The 23,891-nt window shown below is 54.7% G+C and overlaps 1 protein-coding gene across 5 annotated transcripts in view; it reads right to left on the reverse strand.

Moving 5' to 3' along the window:
- The window catches only part of HELZ2 (helicase with zinc finger 2), a 30,460-nt gene extending 6,602 nt beyond the window's left edge, over positions 1–23,858 (reverse strand). Inside the window, exons 1-14 of one of the 5 annotated variants that reach the window (XM_030288372.4) lie at positions 23,738–23,858; positions 12,927–14,067; positions 12,633–12,816; positions 12,136–12,243; positions 11,086–11,609; positions 10,116–10,748; positions 8,208–8,991; positions 7,728–7,803; positions 2,925–6,435; positions 2,027–2,112; positions 1,518–1,649; positions 1,110–1,277; positions 750–891; positions 146–262 (exon numbers count right to left, since the gene is read on the reverse strand). In XM_030288372.4, the coding sequence (XP_030144232.3) occupies positions 146–262; positions 750–891; positions 1,110–1,277; positions 1,518–1,649; positions 2,027–2,112; positions 2,925–6,435; positions 7,728–7,803; positions 8,208–8,991; positions 10,116–10,748; positions 11,086–11,609; positions 12,136–12,243; positions 12,633–12,816; positions 12,927–13,927 (7,466 nt within the window). In that variant the 5' untranslated portion in view covers positions 13,928–14,067; positions 23,738–23,858. Of the gene's footprint in view, positions 1–145; positions 263–749; positions 892–1,109; positions 1,278–1,517; positions 1,650–2,026; positions 2,113–2,924; positions 6,436–7,727; positions 7,804–8,207; positions 8,992–10,115; positions 10,749–11,085; positions 11,610–12,135; positions 12,244–12,632; positions 12,817–12,926; positions 14,068–19,264; positions 19,408–19,796; positions 20,304–23,695 lie in introns of those variants that run through there. The other 4 variants (XM_072916953.1, XM_072916952.1, XM_041720194.2 and 1 more) reach the window with 4 other exon arrangements.
- Positions 23,859–23,891: the final 33 nt, after the last annotated feature.

Raw genomic sequence — 23,891 nt, forward strand, 5'->3', positions numbered from 1 at the left:
TGATTTTGAGGCTCTGTGCTGTACCTGTAACCTCGAGCTCATCACTTTTTATCATTATTCTGAACACACAGTTTATTACTCTGTGCTTCAGAGGTGGCACACAGTCAAAGTCAGCCATCTCTCACCAGGGTCTCTTCCTACTCACTCCTTTGTTTCTTCTTCTGTGATCTCCTCTCCGTTCCTCACCCGAGCATCAAAGTGACAGATCCTCTGCCAGTAGGGGCTGGGCGCCCGCCGGATGCGATGATGCAGGATTATTTTACTGAATAAAGAGTCAATATATAAATATTTTCCCTCAACACTGAGACCTCAGTAATTTCTTCTACAGTGAAGCAGAACACACCACCTGCCTATGTGGAGAAACCCCATTAGCTAAAAAACTCACAGCCAGACTTTCCCATCTTTGTAGACCAAATAATTCAACCTTGAGGACATAAAATACCACCACTTCCCTTTAGCAGCTGCAAGCAGGAATGAAGTCTGAGAGGTTCAGGGCTGTTCCAAAAGGAGATGAAAACATCTAGGGACTTTTCAACAACCTGGATTTCCTGACTAGGTGCCACTTTAGAGTCTACACATTCACTTGAAAAAATTCACTACTAATTAATTAGAAAGCAAATAGTTTCATTCCACCACTGCTGCTCTGCAGTGGTGGAATAAAACTATTTGCTCTGGTTTGTTCGGTGTCACTGACACAAAAGCCACCTCTCCCCAGCACCCTAGAAGCCTGCAGGGCCACGTTGTCCTACCTGAGCTCACGTTTTGGCTTTGCATCCCGTAGGGATTTACGGGAGATGTTCCGGTTGCTTCCCGGGTATGGGAATTCCATCGCCTCAATGGCCTCCCCATACACCCTCAGTGGTTTCAGCTCCTTCATCTTCAGCAGCATCTCTGGAGAAGGAGGGCAGGTCTGCTCAGACAGCACCAGGCACTGGTGGTGCTCAGGCCTGTCTCTCCCTGTCCCTCACTCATCATCCCATTTCCACTGGTCCTCGCCCTGCAGTGCAGGGTCTTCCGTAAGGACCAGCCCCACTTGTGGCCCCTCCACACCACATGTTCTCCCTCCCACCAGTACAAGCCACTTCTGGGGCTTAAAAGTTGATAGTTACCAGCAACAACATCAACAGACTTGTTGGATGGGCCACAGTACAAGATGCACTTTGCCTTCTTGTCCTTTTCATCTTCCAAGCACGGCATTTGGTCCTTCTCAACACTCTCCTCATTCAGTTTGTAGAACCAATAGACAATGTGAGTTCCAACAACAGTCTTCCCTGTGCCTAGAAAAAAAAGGAATATGCTGAGAACATTTTAACCACAACACTCATGCTCTGGATCTGCATCCAGCTGATCAGTCACGAAATAAAATCAAGAATGGAGGGGACTGCCTTGCACAGCTGTGTGTGATGCCAACCCATGCTCCCTTCTCCTGGCTCACCAAGGGTCCTGTGGAAAGCAGCAGTTCACCTCTCACCTGGGATTCATACCACAGCAGGAGCGTTCTGCTGTGCCCCCCTTACCTGGTGGGCCTTGGATGAGCATGAAGGAATTTTTTAGAGCATCCAGAACAGCCTGGTTCTGACTCTTGTTAAGTTTCCAGTTGCTGCCAGGGATATCAAAGGATTTTTGCTGCAGGAATCTGGATGTTGTCACTGTTACAGCAAAGAGCCAATAAAACAAATTTAAAGAAGGTTACTGAGGGCAGCACAGAAGTGATTCAGCAAGAGGGTGCAGCAGGTACCTAGTGATGGTGGCCCATTACAAGACCCCCTAGAAATAATCCTTGTCCCATGCCATGATACTTTGCCCATGAACCATCTCTGAGAGTCCAGGGGATGACAATTTCAGCTGTGCCAGCCACCAGCAGGGCATCCCAAATGATATAACAGCTCGTCTCATCCCCTTGTCAGGGGAACCTCCTGGTGTGGGAGCACCACCCCTGTAGGAAGGGCCCACAGAAACTGCCAGGGCACCTGCCTGGTCAGAAGCAAGTAGCCACAAGGTAAGAAAGGTTAATATTTGTACTTACATTTTTGAGGAGGTTCGTGGCCAAGGGCTATGCATTTAGCAAGATCAGAAGCATACTTGAGCTTCCAAAGTGCTTTTTCTTTTCGTCTGACAGACAAGGAAAAATAGGAATGAATGGAATGCAGTATAAAAGAGCAAATACAGCTTTGCTTAACTGCCTTACTTATTCTTTCTCTCTGCTTTGTTGTTGCATTAGCTCCTTCCATAACGAACTTAAACCACAAATAACTTAAACTTATTCTGCTCCTCTGCATCTGGGACCATTTCTTAACTGACTGAAGAGCTGAGCCTGCAAAGATGTTGAGAGCAAGCAATACAGCTCCTGTCCCAAGTCTGTTTTATTATGGCCCACACCCTTTTACTAGATTAGCTTCCAATGTTTCCTAAAATTCACGATGCAAAAGGAAGCACATTCTGCCCTGAGAATGCTGCAGCACTGGGGGTGCATCCCAGCCTATGCTGTGTACAAGGAAGGGCAAACTAGGCATCAGCTCTGATTTTAAAAGAGCAGAACTTGCTTTGCAGCAACAACAAAGAGGAATGATTTGGAAATCAGGGAACTCTTCCACTGAGCAAATCACACTCCAGGTCTTCAATTGGCCTCTTAAAACACATATTGCAGCAACCCAATAACATAAGAAACAGGTGCCCAGGGAAATTTCACCACCTTCCCTTATCTCCCCATTCTCAGGGACAACCAGAAGAGCATGAGACCCTCTGGAAAACAGATATGAGGAGTGCTGCCACCCCCTCCAAAGACCCACAGCCCAACAGTATGGCCAGTCAGAGCAAGAACAAGGGCAGGTTTTTCAGGGGATCAGCCACAGCAGTGAGGAAAGCCCCTGGGTGTGCAGCAGGGGCGTCCTGTGGGAAGCCTCATTAAACCAGAGCACACTTACATGTCTGGCAGCATCTTTGGAATGAGCTCCACCGTGAACCTCGCAGAATCCTGTGAGATCTCCACAGGGATGGTCTCCATAGACATATAGTGGATGTAGAAATTCATAGTCTGACAACCAGACCTGTCCGACTTCTCATCATCATTGAACTCCTCCGTGACCCCATGAGCCACCCAGGTGTAGGTATCGGGATCAACCACAAGTTTGTTCTCTGATTTGCCATTGTCAAGCAAAGACAGGCTCTGGAGGCCATGGCTAAGGCATTCCTCATCGCTCTGAGAGCTCTTGGGAAGCTTCAGCCCACCTAAACGAATGCATAGGTAACAGTGGAGGAAGTCCACTTCAATGGAGCAGTCCTCCAACCACTTCTTGTTTAGCAAAAAGCTCCCTTGCAGCTGTCCTTTGCTTGTCCTTTGCTTTGCCCACTTTATTTTAACATCACGGATGACAATTGAGTCATTCTCAGCCACAGCACACGACGCAGACTCCATGGCACTCATGGGCACCCACACCTTGTTGTACTCCGTGGTGTTCTTGTACCTGTCCTTGGACTGCAGCGTGGCATAGGCCGAGAAGCAGTCAATTGGCTTCTCCATGTGCTGCAGGCAGACGTCAAACCCCGGTGTCACACACCACAGCTGCACAAAGGGCACCAGGAAGCCGCGGCTGACGTCGGTGGTGAGCTGGAACCACAGCGCGTCGCCGGCGCTCAGCTCCAGGGACAGCTCCATGTAGTGGGAGCAGGAGCTCTTCCGCACCCAGCCTATGTGCCGGTGGTACAGCTCCTTGCTCTGCTGCAGGAGGGACGCGGCCCTGTCAAACTCCTCGTTCCTGATGGCTGTCAGCACCTCTTGCCACGTCTGGGTGCGGAAGAGGGTGACACTCTTGTCACAGAGGGGTCCTTCCCGCAGGCTCTGCTCCTTTGTCTCTGCAGAGTACATCCTCCTCTTCCAGGTCAGCTTGATGCTGTTCCGCTGCTGGATGAACACAGGCTGCTCTATCAGCTGAAGGGACCTGTAGCTAATTCTCTGCGGATCCGGAAGACTCTCGTTGTTCAGGGGAAACAGGGCTTTAAAAAACCTGCTCAATTCTTCGATATCCACCACAAAGGCAATTTTCTGCAGGACTTGGTCCTTCAGCTGGCTGGCCATCTGCAGGGAATGGACTCTCTTCTCATACGTCATCGCCTGGCTATTCTTCCTGTTGAAGTCGTGACAGAGAAGCTCAATGTCATCCGCAGAATAGATGAGGGGCTGCTTGCGGAGCACAGAATGAAGGTGCCGCTGCACCACCACATCCACGTAGCGGCGGATGGGAGAAGAGGCCCAGGTGTAGGAGTCAACGTGCAGGGAGTAATGGCCTGCCTTCGACTGCACAGTGGAGTTGGAGCGGCAGAAGTAGGAGCGGCTGAGCAGTCTCCTGAACTCCAGGACCACGGGAGCCAGCTTTGGGTGGATGTCATCAGTGACAACGAGGTCGAGCATCTTCTGGAAGTCACGGGCATTAGCAGCTGACTGCAGGTGCTCCCAGATGGGGCCCAGAAGACTGAATTCCACATTTTTAGGGGACTCTTGACCAGGAGGCATTTCTCCAAGGTGATGCAAGAGATGAATGGACAAAGGAATGAGGTGGCTGTACTTGTTTTTCATCTGTGACAGCTGTCCAAGGCTTGGCTCACACTGACACCGGAGAGGAGTGACGTTTCTGGTCACCTCCTGGTTGGTGAGGAACTCAGCCACGAAACTATTGAACATGATCATTAACTCCTCTATCATCTGATGGGACCCCCTGTTACCTGGGGAACTTTCCTCATCCAGCCGGTCATAGAAACAGTCCTCCTGCAGCCGAAACTTCCGATGGATCCTGGAGAAGTGATAAGCCACAGCTATGCAGTCCTCCAGGGTATCGTAACGAAGGGCCTGTGCTGCTCCCCTGTAGCAGTTCTTAATGCAGAGTTCTGCCTCTTCATAGGACAGCTGCCTGTCCGAGCGGATCACAGAGATGGTGAAGATTCCCTTTAACATCTGATCAGTCTCCTTCTCTACGGTGACAAACAAGGAGATCACCCGTCGATCTTTCTGCGGGAGGAGGCTGCAGACATCTTGGCTGATTTTGGGTGGGAACATGCACAGAGGCTCCTGCTTGGGAGCATAGAAGGTGACACCCCGCTTCTTTGCTTCCAGGTCCAAGGCACTGCCTTTGGGAATTATGCCAGCCACATCTGCAATGTGGATCCCAATCTCATAGTGACGCCCAAGATCTCTAACGCTGATGGCATCGTCCAAATCCTTGGCACCTTGGGGGTCAATAGTGAAGGTCATATAATTCCGACAGTCCTTCCGAGTTTCCTTGGCGAGGTTTATGTTGCTGTTGGAGGTGTATTTGGCTGACTCTCTGGTGACAGCAGCTGGGTATTTTTTCTCCAAACCATACTCCAAGGCAAGGATCTTTAAGCCTTCTTCCAAAGTCAATGCTGCCTGCAGGATCTCTGTTACTATCCCCAAAGGGTAGTAAAAGCCTTCCCGCCAGGAGATGACCTGGACACAGAAGAACTGGCACCTCCTTGTCTCCTGGCTGATCTTCTCACACTTGACCACTCTGTACTTCCCATTGACAAGCCTGCGGATGGGAATGACATTGGGTTTCTCCTTCAGCCCCGGGACGAATATTTTGGTGACAGTGGGATCGATGGGTATCATCACACGGGGATCAAACTCATCCATCATGCAGACGAAGGTCCGTTCTCTCTCGGCACGCTTCAGGATGCCCACCACCCTCCCCTGTGGGCGGTGGCTGCTGCTGTCATCTGTGCTGTTCTGCAGGATTTCCACTAGCACCTCATCCCCAGTGAAGGCTGTCCCACAGTTAACTCTGCCTTTGATCTGGATATTCATGGCAGGGGAGTCATTGAGGGTGAAGGCAGAAGCTCTGTCAAACCCCTCTTTGACCAGCTCACACCTCTTGTACATTTGGGGGTGCATATGCAGGTACTGATGCATCATCTGGGAAGAGAAGCTGACATACTCCCATTTGTCTTTCCACTGGTTTGAAGCCTCGGCCTTCACATTCAGCAGCCCTTCGTCAGACACTGTCACCAGCATGTTCTTGCTCTCATCTAAGAGCTCCTGGAGGATGGGATCATCGGGATTCATGCTCTCGCCCTCAGAGCTCAAGGAGTCTGTGTCGCTGTCCTCCTCGTCCCCCTCCACGCTCCTGCTCCAGCTCTCCTTGTCACACGCAGCCTGTTTGATCTGAGACATTGTCAGGCTTTCCGGGAAGATGCTCCCCTTGTCGATGCACTGCTGGATGAACCGTTTCCACACCTTGCTGCACTGGCCATGGGAGCACAAGGCCACGGCGTCCCCCACCACAACCACCAGGGACTGAGCCCGGGTCATGATGGTGTTGAGCACTCTGGCCTCGTTGAAGAACTCGAGATGGTGGGAGGCTGAGACGCGCAGGCTCTCGCTGGTGTGGACTGTGCTGATGATTATGACCCGAAACTCACGTCCTGCACCAGAGGGAACAAGGGAAAAAAATCACTCAGAGAACCCAGCAGGGAATACTGTGCCTGGCTGCCACCTGTCCACACTGTGACACATGGCCATGGACTGATGAAACCCTGCTTGGCTGAAACATGGGGGTCACCCAATGGGAGTAAAGCAGCTCTTGGGGATCATGAGATCCTCTGTGCATGAACCAGGATGGACATCACCAGGCACCATCACCCACACACCAGGGCAGCTTGGAGATGGGATAAAGGCTGAGCCCTGGACCAGTGCAGCCATGAGCACTCATAGTGCAGCCCAGCATGCCCAGTGCCACCAGCAGCCCTTCCTTGCAAACATGGGTAGAGTTTGCTGTGAATCTCAAATTCCCTGAGGAACTGAGGGTCTTGCAGGAACAAGAGCAGTGATCATTTGCAAGGATCCCTCTCCCCTCAGGAAGAGCTCTCCTGATCACAAAACAGATAACCAACAAGAGGCATCCTACTGATGTTAGAGGTGGGAAGAGGCTGCAAAGAAAGGGTGTGGAGATCACAAACACCCCCTGGGGTCAGTTATTCTCATCACAAAGAGTCCCAGCTGCACAATAAAAAAAAAGATAATGAAAACACGGATGAGTCATAAATTAAGTCCTTGAGGACAAAACCAGCCTTATCCCTTTCTTGTCATCCAGAGCAGGAGACTCCTCCTCTAGTGAGCTGTTCTGTGATTGGTACCCATCCTGGTTTCAATTCGCTTCTGTCACTAGCCTCCCTCACTGGTACTTAGGGCTTCACATGATTCACACATACTCAGGTCTCTGGAATGGCACTTAGAAGGTTTGTACCCTCCTACAAAGCAAAGTCCATGTATTTGAAATGAGTTGACAGCTGGGTGCAGATTTAATTCAGTGTGAAATCTTATTCACTCAGGAAAAGACAAACTCAAAGATCTACCAACCAGAAGGGTATGGAAATCAGCCAAAGGCACTCCCTCCTAATCACTGTTACTTGGCTGGACTGTGGTGATGGCAGAGACACTGAGAGGGCAGGGTAGCTCTGCCTGGCAGCACCTCCCATAGAGGTATTTTTCCACAACAATAGCCAATATTTTGCATTTTAACAAGGAGTAAAATGTATGTCAGAAACTCCTCTGCTAATACCCCAATGTCTCTTCCCCTTGCCTGTTACCCCATGGCTGTAGCTGCTATGGATCCCCATGTCCACCAGCATGACTGCAAAAGCTGTGTGTGACTCTCACACAGAAGGCCACCCCAAAATGCAGCCAGGCATGAGGGATTGTTGCACAAGACACAAACCTGGCAAATTTTCGTAGTTTTCCACCACCACATCTTGTAGCTGCTTCTTCCTCAGCTCTTGTCTTGTTGCAGAAACCTGGTAAGAAAGAGGCACAAGTGAACTCAGCTCAGAAATGCCACCCTCAAAACACCGGGTTCCTCATCCTGCCCAGCTGCAGGTTCCCCAAACTACTTCAAAGCAGCCACACATCTGGGCTGACTTCAGCCAGAGCTCCCACTGCCTTGTCATTAACCTGCCTAGAAGATGCTGACAGAAGTGTTTAACTTAGACATCCCACCATGTCTTCTCCAACCACCCAGGACACTCTACCTAAATGGAGAGTGCCTCGAAAAAACACTGAAGGCACATGAGACCCCAGATTTCCTATTTTCACTAGCACAAATACTAATAAATAGATTACAAGGGTCTTTCTTAGGGAGTGTTTGGTCAGCAGTGCAGGCATAGCCCCCTCAGGTGGAATGCAGGATTCTTCTACGCACCTGCGCCCCATGGGAGACCACACAGATCTTCTTCAGATCCCGGACACCCCACTCATCTGGCCACCTCTGATAGATCTCCTTCACTTTCTCGATCACTTGTATTATCTCAGAGACGTTTTGCCAAGAAAGCATGGAGATATCCCTTTCAGCCACACCACACACATGGCAGAACACGAGGGGATAAATTTCGGGATGGGGTGGGACATTCCCACTGGCGTGGATAGCATTGCCATTGCCGATGTAGAAGTGCTTGGAGATGAACTCAATAATGCCGGCAGTGGAACGATAATTCTCATTGAAGATGATCCTGCTCTTCATGGCCACCTCATGCTTCTCCTTCTTGTAGAACAGAAAGAGCCGGTTCAAGAGGGTGTGATCAGCAGATTGCCCACCCACAGCACAGAACAGCTTTGGGGTTATCTGCATGTGGTCCCCAGCCAGGACAATGCGGGTGTTAAAAGTGGCGTAGGAGAGCGGAACCAAAGCTTCACACTCCAGCATCTGCGCAGCCTCGTCAATCATGATGTGGGTGAAATAGCCAGGGGGCACTTTCAGGTCCTTGGATAGCATGGAGGTGGTGATTATGATGTGGTGCTTGTCGATCTCAGCCCGTGTGGGCTGGCGGAAGGAGCGCTGGTCTGGCGAGAGGCAGCAGTACATCTGGGTGATGGGGTCCGTCATGTTGGTGGGCCGGTCGCTGGAGATGATCCGCAGGGGAACAGCCCATGGATGCCCCGTGGTCACATAGTTATGAAAATACTCCCGTATGTAAATGTCAGCAGCGCTGGAGGGGAACAAAAGGGAAAAGCATCAAGGAATCTTTGGTGCTGTTCTTAAATTCCGTGACACAAAGTTCTCTCGCATCATTCTGCAACACACATCCAGTTTCTCTCCTGGCTCTGGTGACACCACACTTGTCACAGCAGACATTCACAACTGCACAAAGGAACCAGTGCCTACACAGCCACCAATTCCCAGCCTCTTCCAACAGCATGATTTAAATAGGAATTGGTATTTGAGACTACGACATCTCTTGACACTCTTATGGAAAAATGTGATGTGCCCAACAAAACCTGTGGCCCTGATGTTGTGCAGGACCAAGTGACAAAGAGCTCTCCTCTGACAGCAAAGCATCCCCATCTCCTGGTCAGACAAGACCTACAGGAGAAGCTTCCGTGCAAGCACACAGCCTGGAACAGGCTAAGATTAGCAGTCACCATCTATTATGCATTAAAAACTGAGGCAGTAACAGCCTGCAGGATCAGATGTGGACACTCTTTTCAGTGTAACTGCTCTAATTTTAACAGTCTTGGCCTGGTTTCTCTGAAGGCAGATCCAATGGCATTCAGAACAGATCTGCGTTTTCTCTTCCCCAAACTCTCCCTGGAAAAGTGAATAGATTGGCATGTACACAGAGCCAAACAGTCTTCAACAGCAACTAGAGCACAACATTATCCCAGCATGGTCAGGCAGAAGCTTTCTACTTCTTGCAGTACACAGTAAAGGCTGGAGAAAACTGTCTCTCCAGCCACATTCCCATTTTATGATGAGGCCAGAATATGTGAAGTGCTCAAGGCTAAGATGGACAGGGCTTGGAGTAACCTGATCTAGGGGAAGGGTTTGGAACAAGACAAGCTGTAATGTCCTTTCCAACCCAAACCATTCAGGGCCTCTGAGTCTGTGTTGCCTCTTCCACAAAGACTTCCACCATACCAGGCTTCCTCCTACCAGGAAGTAGAGCAGTTTAAGACAAATTCAACAAAAATGAATTTATTTAAACAAGCCATTGAAGTGCACACTGAGAAAGGGGCAGCTCAGCTCTGGCTCATACTCCCTGGCTCCCCTTCACCCCCTCAGCAAGCAATGCACCAGCTTGCCCACAGTTCTCATTGCCTCTTCCCTGCTAACCTGTTTGTGTGAGTGCAGATCAGCACCCGTGTGTTGGGCTGCTTGAGGATCTCCAAGGTGGCCATGGCCAAGGTGAATGTCTTCCCTGTGCCAAAAGGCCCGTAGATGAGCAGAGGTGGGACCTGCCGGCTGGTGGTCGGCTGGCCTGTGATGAAGGAGATGGCCTGTTTCTGCTTGCTGTTCCCTCTCTGTGGAGACCCAAGAGAGTAGGGGATGGAGCAACTGGCAACATCTGGCAGGACCAGCTTCTCATCGAACAGGGAGTCCACAGCTTGGTGCCACTGCCGGAACAGCAGCTGGTCTATTTGGAACTGGATCTCCACCTTGTGGAAGGTGTTTGCTTTGAAGTTTAGCTCCAAGCAGCATCTGCGTGGTATCTGTAGCCAGATAGTCTTCTCGGTGGTGGCTTTACGTTCCACAAAAACTTCATAAACCCGATTGTCCACAGGTGGGTCAAGCGCCAGGAAGGCGGTGGGCACAGACCTGCTCAGCAGGTACCCCTCGTCCGTGTCCGGCGAGAGGTTGTAAGGGGTAGGCACTTCAGCAAACAGCTCCCCAGAGAGAGCAAACTTCACCCCCATGGAGAGGCTCTGCAGCATGGGAGTCAGCGAGATGAGCACACGCAGGTTGAGTCTGAAAGGAGGAAACACCCAAATGAAGAGCAGAGAAAGGATCTGTCAGTTCCTGAGCCCTCCTCCATGGAGAAGGAATTGCCACCTACACCCAGAGAGGGTCTGCCAGCCCCACAAGCACATATGGACAAAAACCATGCTCTAGCTAATCCACGGCCACAGGATGAGACCCAGCAAGCCATCCTTCTTGGTAGGTTTCCAGTTTTCTGGGAAGGCACCACAAGACTCAACCCAGAATGGACAGAAGACCCCAGGAGCAGCATGGCCCCAAGGGTTAGCAACAGGCCTGTGGTCCCCAGTGAAGGGGAATTCCAAAAGGGTTCACACCTGGCACTTACTTGGCAATCAGAGCCTGCTCAGCTTCTTCCTCACGGAAGAGGAAGCTGTGCATCTTCTCCCGATAGTTGAGCCGGGTGATGGGAACGACTGCACTGCTCTCGCTTTGGCAATCCAGTGCCAGAGCAGGAGGTTTGTACTTTGCCAGCAGAACCACATCTTCGTTAGTCTTTGGCATGCTGGGAACGATGACGCGGTTACCCCGGTCCCAGCGCACAAAGTTGACGGGGCGGCTGCTCTCCCTGGTGCTGGGGACGTGCTGGGGGGTCTCCCTCCGGCCCACCTTCACCTTGATCTTCTGCAGGAGGACCGGGCGCTTGCCGAAGTCGAAGACCACCCACTGCTCAAAGATGCCCAGGATGCAGCACTCCAAGCTGACCTCCACCAGCGCGGTGCGGGGCGAGGAGAGCACGGTGGCCACGTGCTCCCCACAAATGTACTGCAGGCCCCGGGAAAGCCCATTCCCTGAGAAGTAGAAGTTGACTCCAGGGTCCCGCCTCAGCAGGGCCACGTGCTGCAGATGCATCTGCCATTGAGGAGAAGACAGGGACACAATGAGGGCAGCCCAGGCAAAGAGCCCAGCAGCTGGTGAGGTACTCCAGCAGCATTTCCTAGAAAAAGCTGCCAGAGGAACCAAACTCTTTGCGAGTGTCACCACAGCTTATTCCTCATGCAATCACACACAAATTATTTTAAGGTCTCAGGGAACTTCAGGTTTCAGTTTAATATCAACCAGTGTGCAGTAAATGGGAAATCTACTTTGGAGAAGACAGGGTCTTGTCCCCAACATCCACAAAATCCTGGTCAGGAAAGCAGCTGAATGTTGTTATTTGTGATGATACAGGGGAGGTGTTAAGAGCAGCCAGGTCTGCCCCAGGACCACTGCACAAGACAGGAGACACAGTGGCTACACCCCCTGCACACAGCCCCAGTGCAGCTCCCAGCACTTGTTCTCATACAAACATCCCAAATCCCCATTCTTGTCCCCCTTGCAGACATAATAACTAAAAAACTCCCCAACCAAACAAAACCCTACAAAGGACTGAGCTTACCTGAGAGTGGACCTTGAACCTCCATTGGTATTTCTTCTTCCTGTCCTCCAGCTGCACATGCAGAGGCTGCTCACACATAACTTGGACACCTTCAACGTGTTCAGCCATCTGTGGGGAGTCATGAGAGGAGAGAGACTGAAGACAGCATCCCAGAGACACACCTTAAAGCCCTCCACAGTGCCATCTTCATCCTTGCCTGCAGGCTACATCCTCCCAAGAGAGACAGAGTACATCCTCATATTCCATCCTTCCCCACCGCTGCTCCGGGTCCCCAGTCAGCAGCTTTGGGGAAGCAAGAGGACCCACGGCATAGCTTGGGTACCCTGAGCAGGCTCTCAGGTTGCTGTCTCCAAAGAGATGAAGGAAGGAGGACGCCACATCCCTTTTTGCATTCCCATTAGGAAGATGAGCAGTGGGCTCAATTCCCAAGCTCTCACACCAAAGAATTCCTGTGATGCCCTGGACCAAAGCGCTCCCACCCTGTGCCCACCACTCACAATTAACACCTCGTTGGAGCACATCCGATACTCAGCAAGGAGCCGGTCCTGGTAGGACAAGAGCCCATCCTTCAGGGCTTGCTTCTTTTTCTTCACAGAAACCTTCACCCTCTGGATCCACTCCTGCAGCTCCTCTTTTGAATGAGCCTTGGTGCAGCCGTTCCCCATTTCACACACCTCCGCTCTGTCAGGAGAGAGGTGTTCCAGGTGCCACCCATGCCCGGTGGCATGGGGATCCTCAGGGAGCCGGCAGCTCCCTGCCGCCCCTGCCCTCTTCCCCGCTGGATATCTTACCTGCTACACAGTGAGAACTTGGTCAGCCCGAGCGGTGGTGCACGGTGGACCCACTGCATGGAGCTGTCGGCCGAGATCATCTGCACGTGCTCAATGGAGGAGCAGTGGTTCTCAAAGCTCTCCTGCGAGCTGCAGGTCACCAGGCAGATGTGGCAGTAGAAGTACACGGGCGCGGGCGCTGCTGGCTTGCCGTTGGTGCTGCCGGTGCCCACGGATGGCAGCAGGTCGGAGCGCAGCAACCCGCGCTCCCTCTCGGCCTCCCAGACGGCCATCTCCACGTCACTGTGGGCGTACTGGCAGCGCTGCGCGCCGTGCCGGCAGGGCCGGCCCCGGGACACGAAGCGGCAGTAGGTGAGAGTCTCGATGAACTCGGGGCAGGGCCGGATGGCCGTGTACTGCTGCTTCTTCTGGCTGTCCAGCACCGCGTGCACCAGCAGCGGGTCCCAGGTGCGGTGGGACTCACAGAGCCGCCCGCAGCCGCCCGCTGTGATGCGCTGGGGGCAGCCAAAGAAGCAATGCTTGCAGATCTCCTGAAAGTGTCCCCCAAACTCGCTGGTGATCTCACTGGCAGCACTGGCAGTGAGGTGGGGGGTGGCAGCAGGGTGCCCCCCCAGCTGCGCCTGCAGCACCGCTGCCTTCAGCCAGCGCCGCTCCAGCTGGTGTTCCCTCTCAAAGTTCCAGACTATGGCCTCCTCCGCGCTCCAGGCAAAAGTGCACTGGTTCTTGTGCCTGCTGCAGCCCAGCCCCATCACGTAGTACCTGCAGACGGCGTAGCGCGCCGGGTTGGGGAAGCCGGGCCGCCGGGACACCTTCCTCCATGCTGTGCTCCGGCGGCTGCGGCAGCGCGCCAGCAGGATCTCGTACATGCACTTGTGCTCCACCTCCTGCGGGTGGTAGGTGATCTCATTCTCCTTCACACTGCACTTGGAGCACACCAGGAGCAGCTCCAGCTGCTGCTGGAGGCTGCCCAGTGGCACCTTTGGGCCGTTGGCTGTTGGCATCCTTGGCAGCAGCTTGAGTGGGGCAAAATTGACGGTGGGAAGATCTTAGAAAGTGATGCCGTGGGGAGGAGGTGCCATGGAGCGAGCTCTTGTCCTAGCTCACTGCATACCTGCCAGTCATCGGTGTGAGCTCATGAAGCCTGACAAAGGAACAAGGAACAAGTGACTTAGCAGGAAATATCAGACAATCCCCGACTGGGTGCACGCAGAGGCACTGGCACAGCCAGGAACAGCACCCAGGCAACCTTGTCCTCGGCACCCTCTCCCCCAGCTCTGCTCCCCCACCAGCCTGGGTCCCAGGAGAGTGTTTTGCACAGGGATCAGGGCTCAGCCTGGTCCTCAATATCCCTATAGACCATCAGCATTACCATCCAAAGTGTCAAAGCAGCAACTGCTCCAGAGGGCCCAGCACGGTCCCCACAGCAGCCACAGATCTTCCCCTGACCATGGACACATGATCCAACTTCCTCTTCCTGCTTCCAGCCTCTGCCCCACCTTGGGTCCCTCCTGCCAACTTTCTTTATCCTGTTTTCCTCCCTGAGTTGGCCAGGCAGCCCCACGCTGAGTGGGAGGAACCCAGCTCCAGCCTGGCACAAAAGATTAATTGGAATTAATTAATAAAGCAACCACCCTCTTTGCTCCTGGGATGCAGCACCCAAGGCTGGGAGATGGGCATGCTGGAACAGGGGCCTGCCAGCACCTCTCCAGCTGACAGCTTGGTAGACATCCAGCTGGGAGAGCTCGGCCCTAGCGGTGGGGAAAGCAACCCAGGGCTCACTGCCCTTTCCAGACACCAGCTCCAGCATTTGCCATCAGTTTTCTGGGTAACCAGAGGCCAGAAGCAGCCCTGGAAATGATGCTGCAGGGTTTGGTGGCTGGGCCACGTGGTCAGGGTGAAGGGAACATGCCGGGGCACATCTCTGGGCAGAGCGTGCTGCCAAGAAAAGCCACCAGCCTCATGCTGAACACCCAACTTGGGCTCCTGGCCAGCAGCCATTGTAGACTGGCTCTCTGGCAATGCCAAGGAAGAGCAGGATTTACAGCTGAGGTCCAGTGGACAATGGAGCAGGAAAGAAAACTTTGCATTGCTTCTGCATTTTTAATTAAGAATCCTTTGCTCTTTTCTGGGATAAACAGGATGCTGGGAAAAGTGGGCAAGGAGTGCTGAGGCTGCTGCTCCAGCTGGAGCTTCAGACAACAAACACCAAGCTGGAAGTGGCTGGAGCATCACCCACATTCCTAGTGTAATATATGTTATGGAATAATTAGTGCTTATGTAAAATATACATGTAATAAATGGTGCTTCTACGAAAAATTCTTAAAGTTTTTAAACCACAAGCCACAGTGAGGGAAAGGTTGAGAAACCACAGATGGCAGCAAGCAGAAAGACCTCATTTACAAATGAAAAAGTGGCTCTGTGTGGAGATGGGCCCTTTTCCCTGGACCATCCAGGAGATATCTACTATCAAGATAGTCAGGAATATGCACCCCAATACCAGGTTCCTGTAACTCGAAGATCAGCATTCATCCCTTCCCAGAAACAGCTGTGTCCAGCCCAGCACAGAGAAAAGGAGACCCCATGAATATGTGAAGCAAGGAGAAGAATAGGAGAACCTCTGCCCCAGGCAGAAAAAACTGTATAAAGCTAACCAGAGAGGGACAACATGCGTGAGGATCTGAAGCTGTAGAGTTCGGATCAGTGTTCACCCAGTGCCCATTCTGGCCTTGGCACTGTCCCTTTGATTGTGGCCATCTAAGACCAAACCTCGGTCGTGAAATAAAAATCTATTTTATTAATTATCAACTTGGCTTGATCATTTATTACCTAAAACACCAGCATACCCTTAGAGAGCTCCTCACCTCCCATCCCAGTGTCACAGCATCCACCTGCTGCTGAGCCACGAAGGAGTCATCTAATCCTGCTTCTCTGGGTGCATCAGGTCAGACACGTGCTCGGTGGATAAACACCCGCTCAGTTTATCTCTCAAGGCCTGGCAGCAAGCCTGGCACTGGGCAGAGCTGCAGGTTTCCATTTTGGGAAGCTGTGGGATTCCGTGGCAGACTCCCACGCCAGCGCTGGCTTGATTTGGGTCAGTGTGCCACGCCACTGTGCCATGCCACGAGCTCTGCATCCAGAGCTAGATCACCCAGACTCAGCTCTGTGCCTTCACTCCCAAACCTTTGCTTGAAGCACTCAGTGCAGGCTGGCAGTGAAAGAAGAGCAGTGACCCCGAGCTGGCTGGGGCCAGCAGACAGCCAGGGTATTCCTATCCTGCGGCTGCAACAAGGCCATGGTCACTGGAATAAAACTTTCCATAGTCCAGGGGTCAGGAGCTCTTTGTTTGTTCTGCTTCTATACAGAAAAAGAAAAATTGGAGCCACAGCTGAGGTTCTGGTGCTGCCTAATTACTGACTGATGCAGATAAAATGCTTTGCTCTGAAATGAAATAATTTGGGAAAATTTGAAAATAAGCACCTATAAAGAGAGGAGGGAGAGTGGAACAAGCTGTCTCATGCCCAAGGGCATGGAGGAATGCTCCTCTGATTCCCAGCAAGACAGCAAAGGCAGCACGATGCTGGTGGGGCTGCAGACCTCGTGGAGCTGCTCCTGTCAAACTGCTCCAGGCTGTGAGTACCAGAAAAACCCCCAGACAATGGAAAACAAGCAACTGTCCAGGGAGACCCAGCCTGCTCCAAGGGCTGGACTGAGGGAGGGAAAAATCCTGCACCTTGTGGGGGTCAAAATCCCTCCTGTTGGAGCTTGGGGAGCCTGTTTGCTCCAAGGGAGCATTCCCACTCGGCTTTTCCCGGGAGATCAGGGATGGACTGGAGCTAAGCGGGACCCCAGGGCAGAGGGATTGTCCCTGCCCGGGACCTTGGCACGGTGGCCGCGCTGTTCCCGAATCGCCGCAGCGGGAACGCCCGGAGCGGGACACAGGTCAGGCTCGGCCGCCAAGAGCCCTTCAGCTCCTTTGAAGCTGGCGAGGGCAGGACGTTCCCTGTGGAAGTGACTTCTGCAGTTTCGGGAACATTTCGATATCCCTCCCTTAGGGTTCCACCTTCCTTCCTCTGGAAATCTCCGCCTCCGGCCGAGCCCTCCTGGGAAAGGCACTCAGGGTTTGTGCGACATCTGAGTAACACAGTAACCGGTGAAAACTCCAGGAAACCTCAGTTATACACACGGCAGAGGAAGGAACCTGATCGCTGGCACTGGGCTCCGTGCACAGGGAGCCGAACTTCCCGGCCCGAGCACATCCACGGCCGCTGAGCTCACGGGAGACGCGGTCCTGCAGCACCCCGGTACCGACCCACCCCGTCAAACGCTCAAGAACTCATAAAGACCCAGCAGGACAGCCAGGGTGCCACTGGAATTCATGCTTAGGCAGGGCATCCCAGCTGGAAAAAGATAAGAGGGAATATTCCACCTTTAAAGAGGTCAATTCCTCTGCTGTTTATTTTTTTAAGAAGGCGTTTGATTTTGAGCAAACTGCCAGAACATGCTCTGGGTCTGGAGGTGGGAGGGAAGAGGAAGTGCAAACCCCGCTCTAAGTCTCTGCTCAGCACTAGTGCTGATGCCAAATTAAAGCTGTTCTCTCTCTACAGCACTCTTATACTAGGAAAGGGGGAAAAAAATCTAAGGGAACTTTTGCAATCCAAGCTCAGGTGGAGGAAGATGCAAGGCACAAGGAAGGTCGGGGAGTTCTGCCCCAAGACAGATGTCCTATTGGGAATAAAATTGATGTCAACGGGACAAAATCCAAATGCTTCAGGGAAGGTAAGAGTGGAAGAGGAGCAGTATTTACCAGCAAGTCACAGACCATGATTTACAAGCTGAATTTTGTATATTTCAAGAAAAAACAACCTTTTTTACAATGATCCTAAAAAACTCAGCCTGGCATTTAAAGCCACTCACATCCCGCTGATGTCACCATGACAGACAGAGGCTGGTTTATTGTAACCCCAGCCCCATCTGGGCGAGTTCTGCCTCTCTCCCAGGCACCAACACAGCCCCACACACCCTCTGCCCAGCTCTGGTCCAGCCTTGCCAAAAACCAAACCCAAACAGAGCACACCATGGCCTCGCTGATGGCATTTCCTCCGTGCTCAGGAAAATGCTTTGGGTCAGGGCCGGGCCATGCTGTGTCCAAGCATCGTCCCTGGCAGGCGCCTTGCAGGTCTGGCTGCAGCCAGAGATAATCACATTTCCCTGGAAATGGCCAGGGGAAGCATGGCTGTGGTAGAGAAATGCTCATCGTGCCCCTGCATCCCAACGCTCCGCACCCATCCTACCCAGCAGGAGGAAGGCAGCCCTTCTCCGAGCTCTTGGCTTCGTTAATTAATTATTGACAGAATATTGGGCAACGCGCTACGCTGGAGTAAGCCAAGTGCCCCTCGATCACAGCCAGTGACGTGGATCAGCGTGCTGGCAGTGGGATGGGGACAGGGGACCCTGTGTCTCAGGGGGCTGCAGCCCCACACCCTTGGCTTAGCGGACCTAGCCAAGCACTGGCCCTTGGAAGTTTTTCTACAGCTACAAGCAGCACTCAGAGCAACAGTGCAAGACCTTCCCAGCATCTCCAGCACCCCACCAGCGATCAGTGCAGCCGGGCTGGCCGGGAGGGTTTGGAAACGGTGGAAGAGGAGCTGCCTGGCAGAAGCTGGGCAGTGCCACCCCACCACCCGCAAACCTCCTGCCGCACCCCTCTGGAATCTCCCTCCAGTGCAAAAACAGCCTCCAAAGTTCTCGGCGCTCCCCTTTCCCAGCCTTTTTCAACCAGACAACTCCCTCCACATGCCATCCAAGAGCCGGCACTACCAGCCTGGCTGCTGCAGTGACCGCCGCGACACCGCTGCCCGAGAGTGTGTGCAGGCACAGACCCTCCAGTGCGTGCAGAGCCCCGAGACACGTGGACCCCCCGATGATGCATTTGCTTTTATCCAGCTGTAAGAAGTTCATCGGGAGCTCCCAGATGCCATCCCCGGAGTTCTGAGACGGCAGCAGGGTTAGAATATCTCTGTCGGGGATCGCTCACTGTGCACCCCCGGGGTTCTCCCCACTCTCCAAACAGGGCTTTGCACCTCCAAACCTGCACCCTGACTATGATCCTTCTCTCCCGAACGCATCCCAGCCCAGGCAGGGACGCTGCGAGCCGGGGCAGGGGCTGAGCGGGATGCGCTCCCCGCACGCCCTGCAGCATCCCGCACGCCCCGCAGCACCCCACGGCTCTCTGCGGGGCTACCGGGGGCACCCTCGGTCCTGCAGCCCCCCCAGGGCGTTCCGCTGGCCGCCCATCCCCGGAGCTTCCCCTCCCCCCGGAACGCCCCCGCCGCTCTCACCGCCGCCGCCGCCGCGGTGGGGGGACCCGCGGGGACCCGGGGGCTCACCGCCGGCGGCAGTTTCGCTTCTCGGGCCTCCCCGCATTCAAACCGGGGCCGGACTTCGCGGAAATTGCATCACGGCGGCCCCGCCCCGCCCCGCCCGCCGGCACCGGGGGGAGCAGGAGCCGGCACGGGCACGGGGAGGGGGAGATCGGCACCGGCGCCGACGGGAGCCTCAACCGGCACCGGGACCGCCACCGGGACGGGGGAGCCGGCACTGGACAAGAGGGACAGGCAGCAGGGGGAAGGGGCACCAAGGGGAGCGGGCAGCAGCATTCAGGGCAGCAGAAGCCGGTACCGGTACCGGTAGCGGCACCGGCGGGACAGCATCACCCGCATCGCGCAGCGAACGGGACGGGCGCTCCTGGGGGTACCAGCCTCACACCCCGGTCCCGTCCCACCCCCGCATCCCCGCGCATCGGGGGCCGAGTCTCCCCCCGATCCTGTCCCCCCCAAGTGCACAGGGGCCGCTCCCGGGGGCGCTGCTCACCCGCAGGTCGGGATTCCCCGCGCTCAGGTTCGGTTCAGAGCCGGGAGCGGCGGCACCGTAGTTTTAAGTGAATATTGAGCGGCAGCTCCGATCCTCAGCCCGGCGCCCCCGGCAGCTCCTTTTTAAGGGGGCTCGGGGGCCGGGGGTGGGGTGCAGAGCGCTGCCCTCCTTTCTGTTCATCATTACTTTCGTTTTCCGTTCGGTTCCCTGCCTGGCGCGATGCACCCGCTGCAGAGCTCAGCCTGGAGCCAAAAAAACCCTCAAACCCCAAATCCACCCCCAGCAGCAGCCGAGTCTCATTTGCATAGTGTTTCCTGGGGCAGCACCGACAGCCGGGGGTCAACACCCCGCACCCCAGTTTGTGGGCACGGGTTACCACACAAGCAGCATCAGCTGATGCTCAGAAGTGAGGGAACCTCAGCACCGGACTGTGGAGCTCCTTCTCAGCCCATTCGCGCTTCACCAAACCCATCCCACAACAGCTTAGCGTTTCATCCCAGCCCTCCCCCTGTGCGGTTTGGTGACGGGGCAAATTTGCGGTAATACACACAAAACCAAAAAACCTTGCAACCGGATATGACCCCAAAACACACACATCCCAGGAAGCTCCTCTAACAGCCCCAGCCCCAGGAAACCATAACAGCAGCCACATCTCACCAGCCGGGACACAAGGCTTAAGAGAGCCCTGACCTGTAAAGCAGGTGCCGTGCCAAACACTGCGGTCCAGCCCCAGCATTCCCACCTAATGGAATTGTCTTCATGCCAGAAGCCAGCTGCAAGCCCCGGAAACAACCAGGGAAAACGAACACACCTCCAGCTACAAGTGGCTGTAAAAAATCGCAGGCCCCAGAGGCAAAGTGTCCCTGCTGACAGGGACGCTGTTCAATCCTTCCAGCTATTGATGGGCATGTCAGTGCCACCTCAACACAAAGCCACCCTTAGCGACAAAAAAAGTTCTTCCTCAAAGCAAATGGGAGGAGGAAACACAAAGCCAACCTGCGGGGCACGGCAGTGGAGCAGGAAGGAAGGAGGGGCAGAGACCAGTTTCAGGCACGTTTGTCAACACCAGTGGAAGGAGGAAGAGAAACGATGTTTTTGACCTTCCTGCTTTGTGCAGTCGCAGCCACTGGGTGCCTCAGAGGGAGCTCTCACCTTGCTCCCAGCCAGCAGCACCCTGCAGAGCCAAGGAAAGGGTTTTCCCACCAAGGAGAGGAGCGGGGCAGCCCAGGCCTGTGGGTGCTGAACGGACCCCACCGGAGCAGAGGGCACTGTATGGATCCCAGCAGAGTACAGTGTGGCTGTGGAAACCAGGCATTCCTGGGCAGCAAAGCCACCAGGGCTGTGCAACAGCACCCTGGTCACTGCTGGACCCGTGGCAGGATGGCCACCTGCCCGGCTCTGCTGCACTCTGTGCTCTGCCAGCGAGGAGCAGTGGGTGGCTCAGCCTCACAGCAGGATCTGACCCTATGGAGCCCCTGTGCTCAGTGTTCCCATCCAGGAAAGGGCTCCCCAGCTTTGTCCTTGCAGCTGCCATGGGAACTCTTATGGTTTGAGCAGCACCAATCCCATCCCTGCCTGGGAAGGAGTGACCAAGCAAAGCCCAGCCCCGGTATCAGAGTGGTCCATAGTGATGGAGTCCATCCCCATTTGCTACTGCCTGGGGCAGGAATCACCCTCTCTGCAGCCCTGACTCTAAACCACAGCAAAGCTTTCTGTGACAGCACCAGACAACAGTGAAAAACAAACAAAATACCTGGCACTACTCCCCTGAGGTGCCCGAGCCAGGACGGGCAGTGCCCAGCTCACTCGAGCAGAACAGCCTTGGCACTGAGGCTTCACAGGCGGGATATCTGGCGGTTTCACTGATTTTACAGGTGGGATATTTTCCCTAGAAGCAAACAGCTCTCACTGCGTTATATAAAGCTTCCGGCCCTGCTCTTCACAAGGAGCAGCGGAGCAGCGCAGGGAGCCGCGGCTCTGCCGTCCCTCTGTCGGGGGAAGCCACGGCTGGAGCAGGGAGGAGGCAAAGCAGCGTCACCACATCCACAGCATGAGGGCGGGGGAGAACCGAAACCCAGGATCTGCCGGTTTTAGACAAACAAACACCGAGTCGAAAGCGCTGAGTTTCGGTTTCCATTCCTGAGGCGACACGGCCGACGGTCACAGAGCGGCTTCCCCAGGAAACCATCGCTGCTGCCCCCCGCCCCAGCCCTTTGTGGGGCCCTTTGTGCGCTGCGCCCCCCGCTCCTCCGAGGGAGCTGCTGGGAGCTGGGAGAGCCTTCCCGAGAGGATGCTGGGGCATCTCCTGTCCCGGCAACAGCCCTAACCTGCCCGGAGAGACGCAGAGAGTGGAATCGGGGATTTCTCACAGCCCCCGCTCCCTGGCACCCCACAGGCAGCTGCCAGGCAGGACCGTGGCAAAGCTCTGCCCACGGTGCTGCCGGGAAGTGGGAGCCTCTGCTCTTTCCCAAAAGCTGCACTCTGCTCCCGTGGATACCTGGAGGAGAAAATGCAAGGGGCTGAGTCTCCATCACCGCGCAATCCAGGGGAAAGCAGGGATCTGGCATGAGTCATCTGCAGCCCTTACATAATTTTGTGTCTGGGCGCGGGTCCTCTACACCCGGCTGCGAGCAGAGCAGCCCTGGGCTCCCCACGGGAGGAAAGGGGAGCAGATCTCAGCCTGAGCACCCAAGAGAGACCAAGAAGACCCCAGGAAGGCGGTGCCGGCAGCACCAGGCTGATAGGATGGGCGCTGAGAAGCCCAGTCCTGCCCAGGGACCCCGGGCTCACAGAGCAGGTTGACCCGCCGGGATCCACAGCAGTGTCCCAGCTGTGGGGCGCACGACACCCACGGCAGCCTTGGGAGCCCACAGTGGGAGGTGCAGCCCCCCAGGGGGGGGCTTGGGGGGCTCTCCCTGCAGAGCCCCAGAGCTCAGCACCGTGGGGAGGGACAGCTGATCCACAGGTGGATGTGCTCTCCACAAGCCATGCTTTACCACCCCTGCTGAAACCAGGGCTGCGAGACCAGGATCTACTGCCACACTCATATGGGACTTCCCCCCGGCCAGGGAATGTCGCCAGATCGCCCACGGCCGCATCCAGCCCAAGGCCACTCATCCAGACACCGATAATCTCTGCACACAACTCTCTGCAGACAACTTCCCCTCTTTGCTTTTCCTTCTCAGCCCTCATCCTACCGCGAGTTGCTGACTCTGCAAGCCGCCAGCTGCCCTCGGCCGGGCGGGGAAGCACCGCGGCACAGCCACCCAAGGGTGCAGCACTTCACCGGGGCATCCCTGAACGTCCCCGGCGGTCTCTCGAGGGAGACGGGGCTGTCCCACCGACACCTCCCTGACTGGCTGCCCCGAGAGCTGCTGCAAAGGGAGGGGAGGATTGCACCAGCCCAAATCTGCCTGCCGAGCTTTTATTGCTTTGGGAGCTGTTTACATCCCAAGGAAGCGCTGCTTCGCAGGGCAGAGTACACCCACGCTGGGAATGCTTTTCCGATGATGCGATCTATAGTCTCCAGGGCAGGTAAAGGTGCACGGAGCCAGAGCAGAGCTGCTGCCTCCTGCTTACTCTGCTCTGCCCCGGCCCTTGCTGCCCACTGCTGCACCACACCAACACAGAGCTGACACAAATCCCATCTCATCCCACACTCCACTGCCACCTCTCAGATACCTAGAAGGAGCCAGGAGGTCTCTCCAGCTGCCCCCTTTCCTCCTGATCATTCCCTCTCCCACAGACCCCGGATAACCCAGATGAATTTGGCCAAAGCACAGAGGGCTGGAGTAGTATGCTCAGCCCACAGCTCTCCAGGGCTGGGCAAAGGCACCACAGCTTTTCAGCCCTGCCGCTGCTGAGGAAAGGTGTCCCTGTGTTGCAGGACACTCACTCACCACTGCAGCACAGGAAAGGGGGAATTCAGGCTGGAAACCCACCTCAGGTGTGGCTCAGCACTGCTGCTCACGCTGGAGGCAAAAGGCAGCTCAGGGTGATCACAACCCTTTATATGTCCTCGGTCTGACATGCTACTGCTGTCCCAAGTACAGAGATAGGACAGCGATATCTTAGCAGCAGCCAGCTGGGAGGGAA

Source organism: Taeniopygia guttata, chromosome 20, assembly GCF_048771995.1.
Source record: "Taeniopygia guttata chromosome 20, bTaeGut7.mat, whole genome shotgun sequence".
Lineage (NCBI taxonomy): Eukaryota > Metazoa > Chordata > Aves > Passeriformes > Estrildidae > Taeniopygia > Taeniopygia guttata.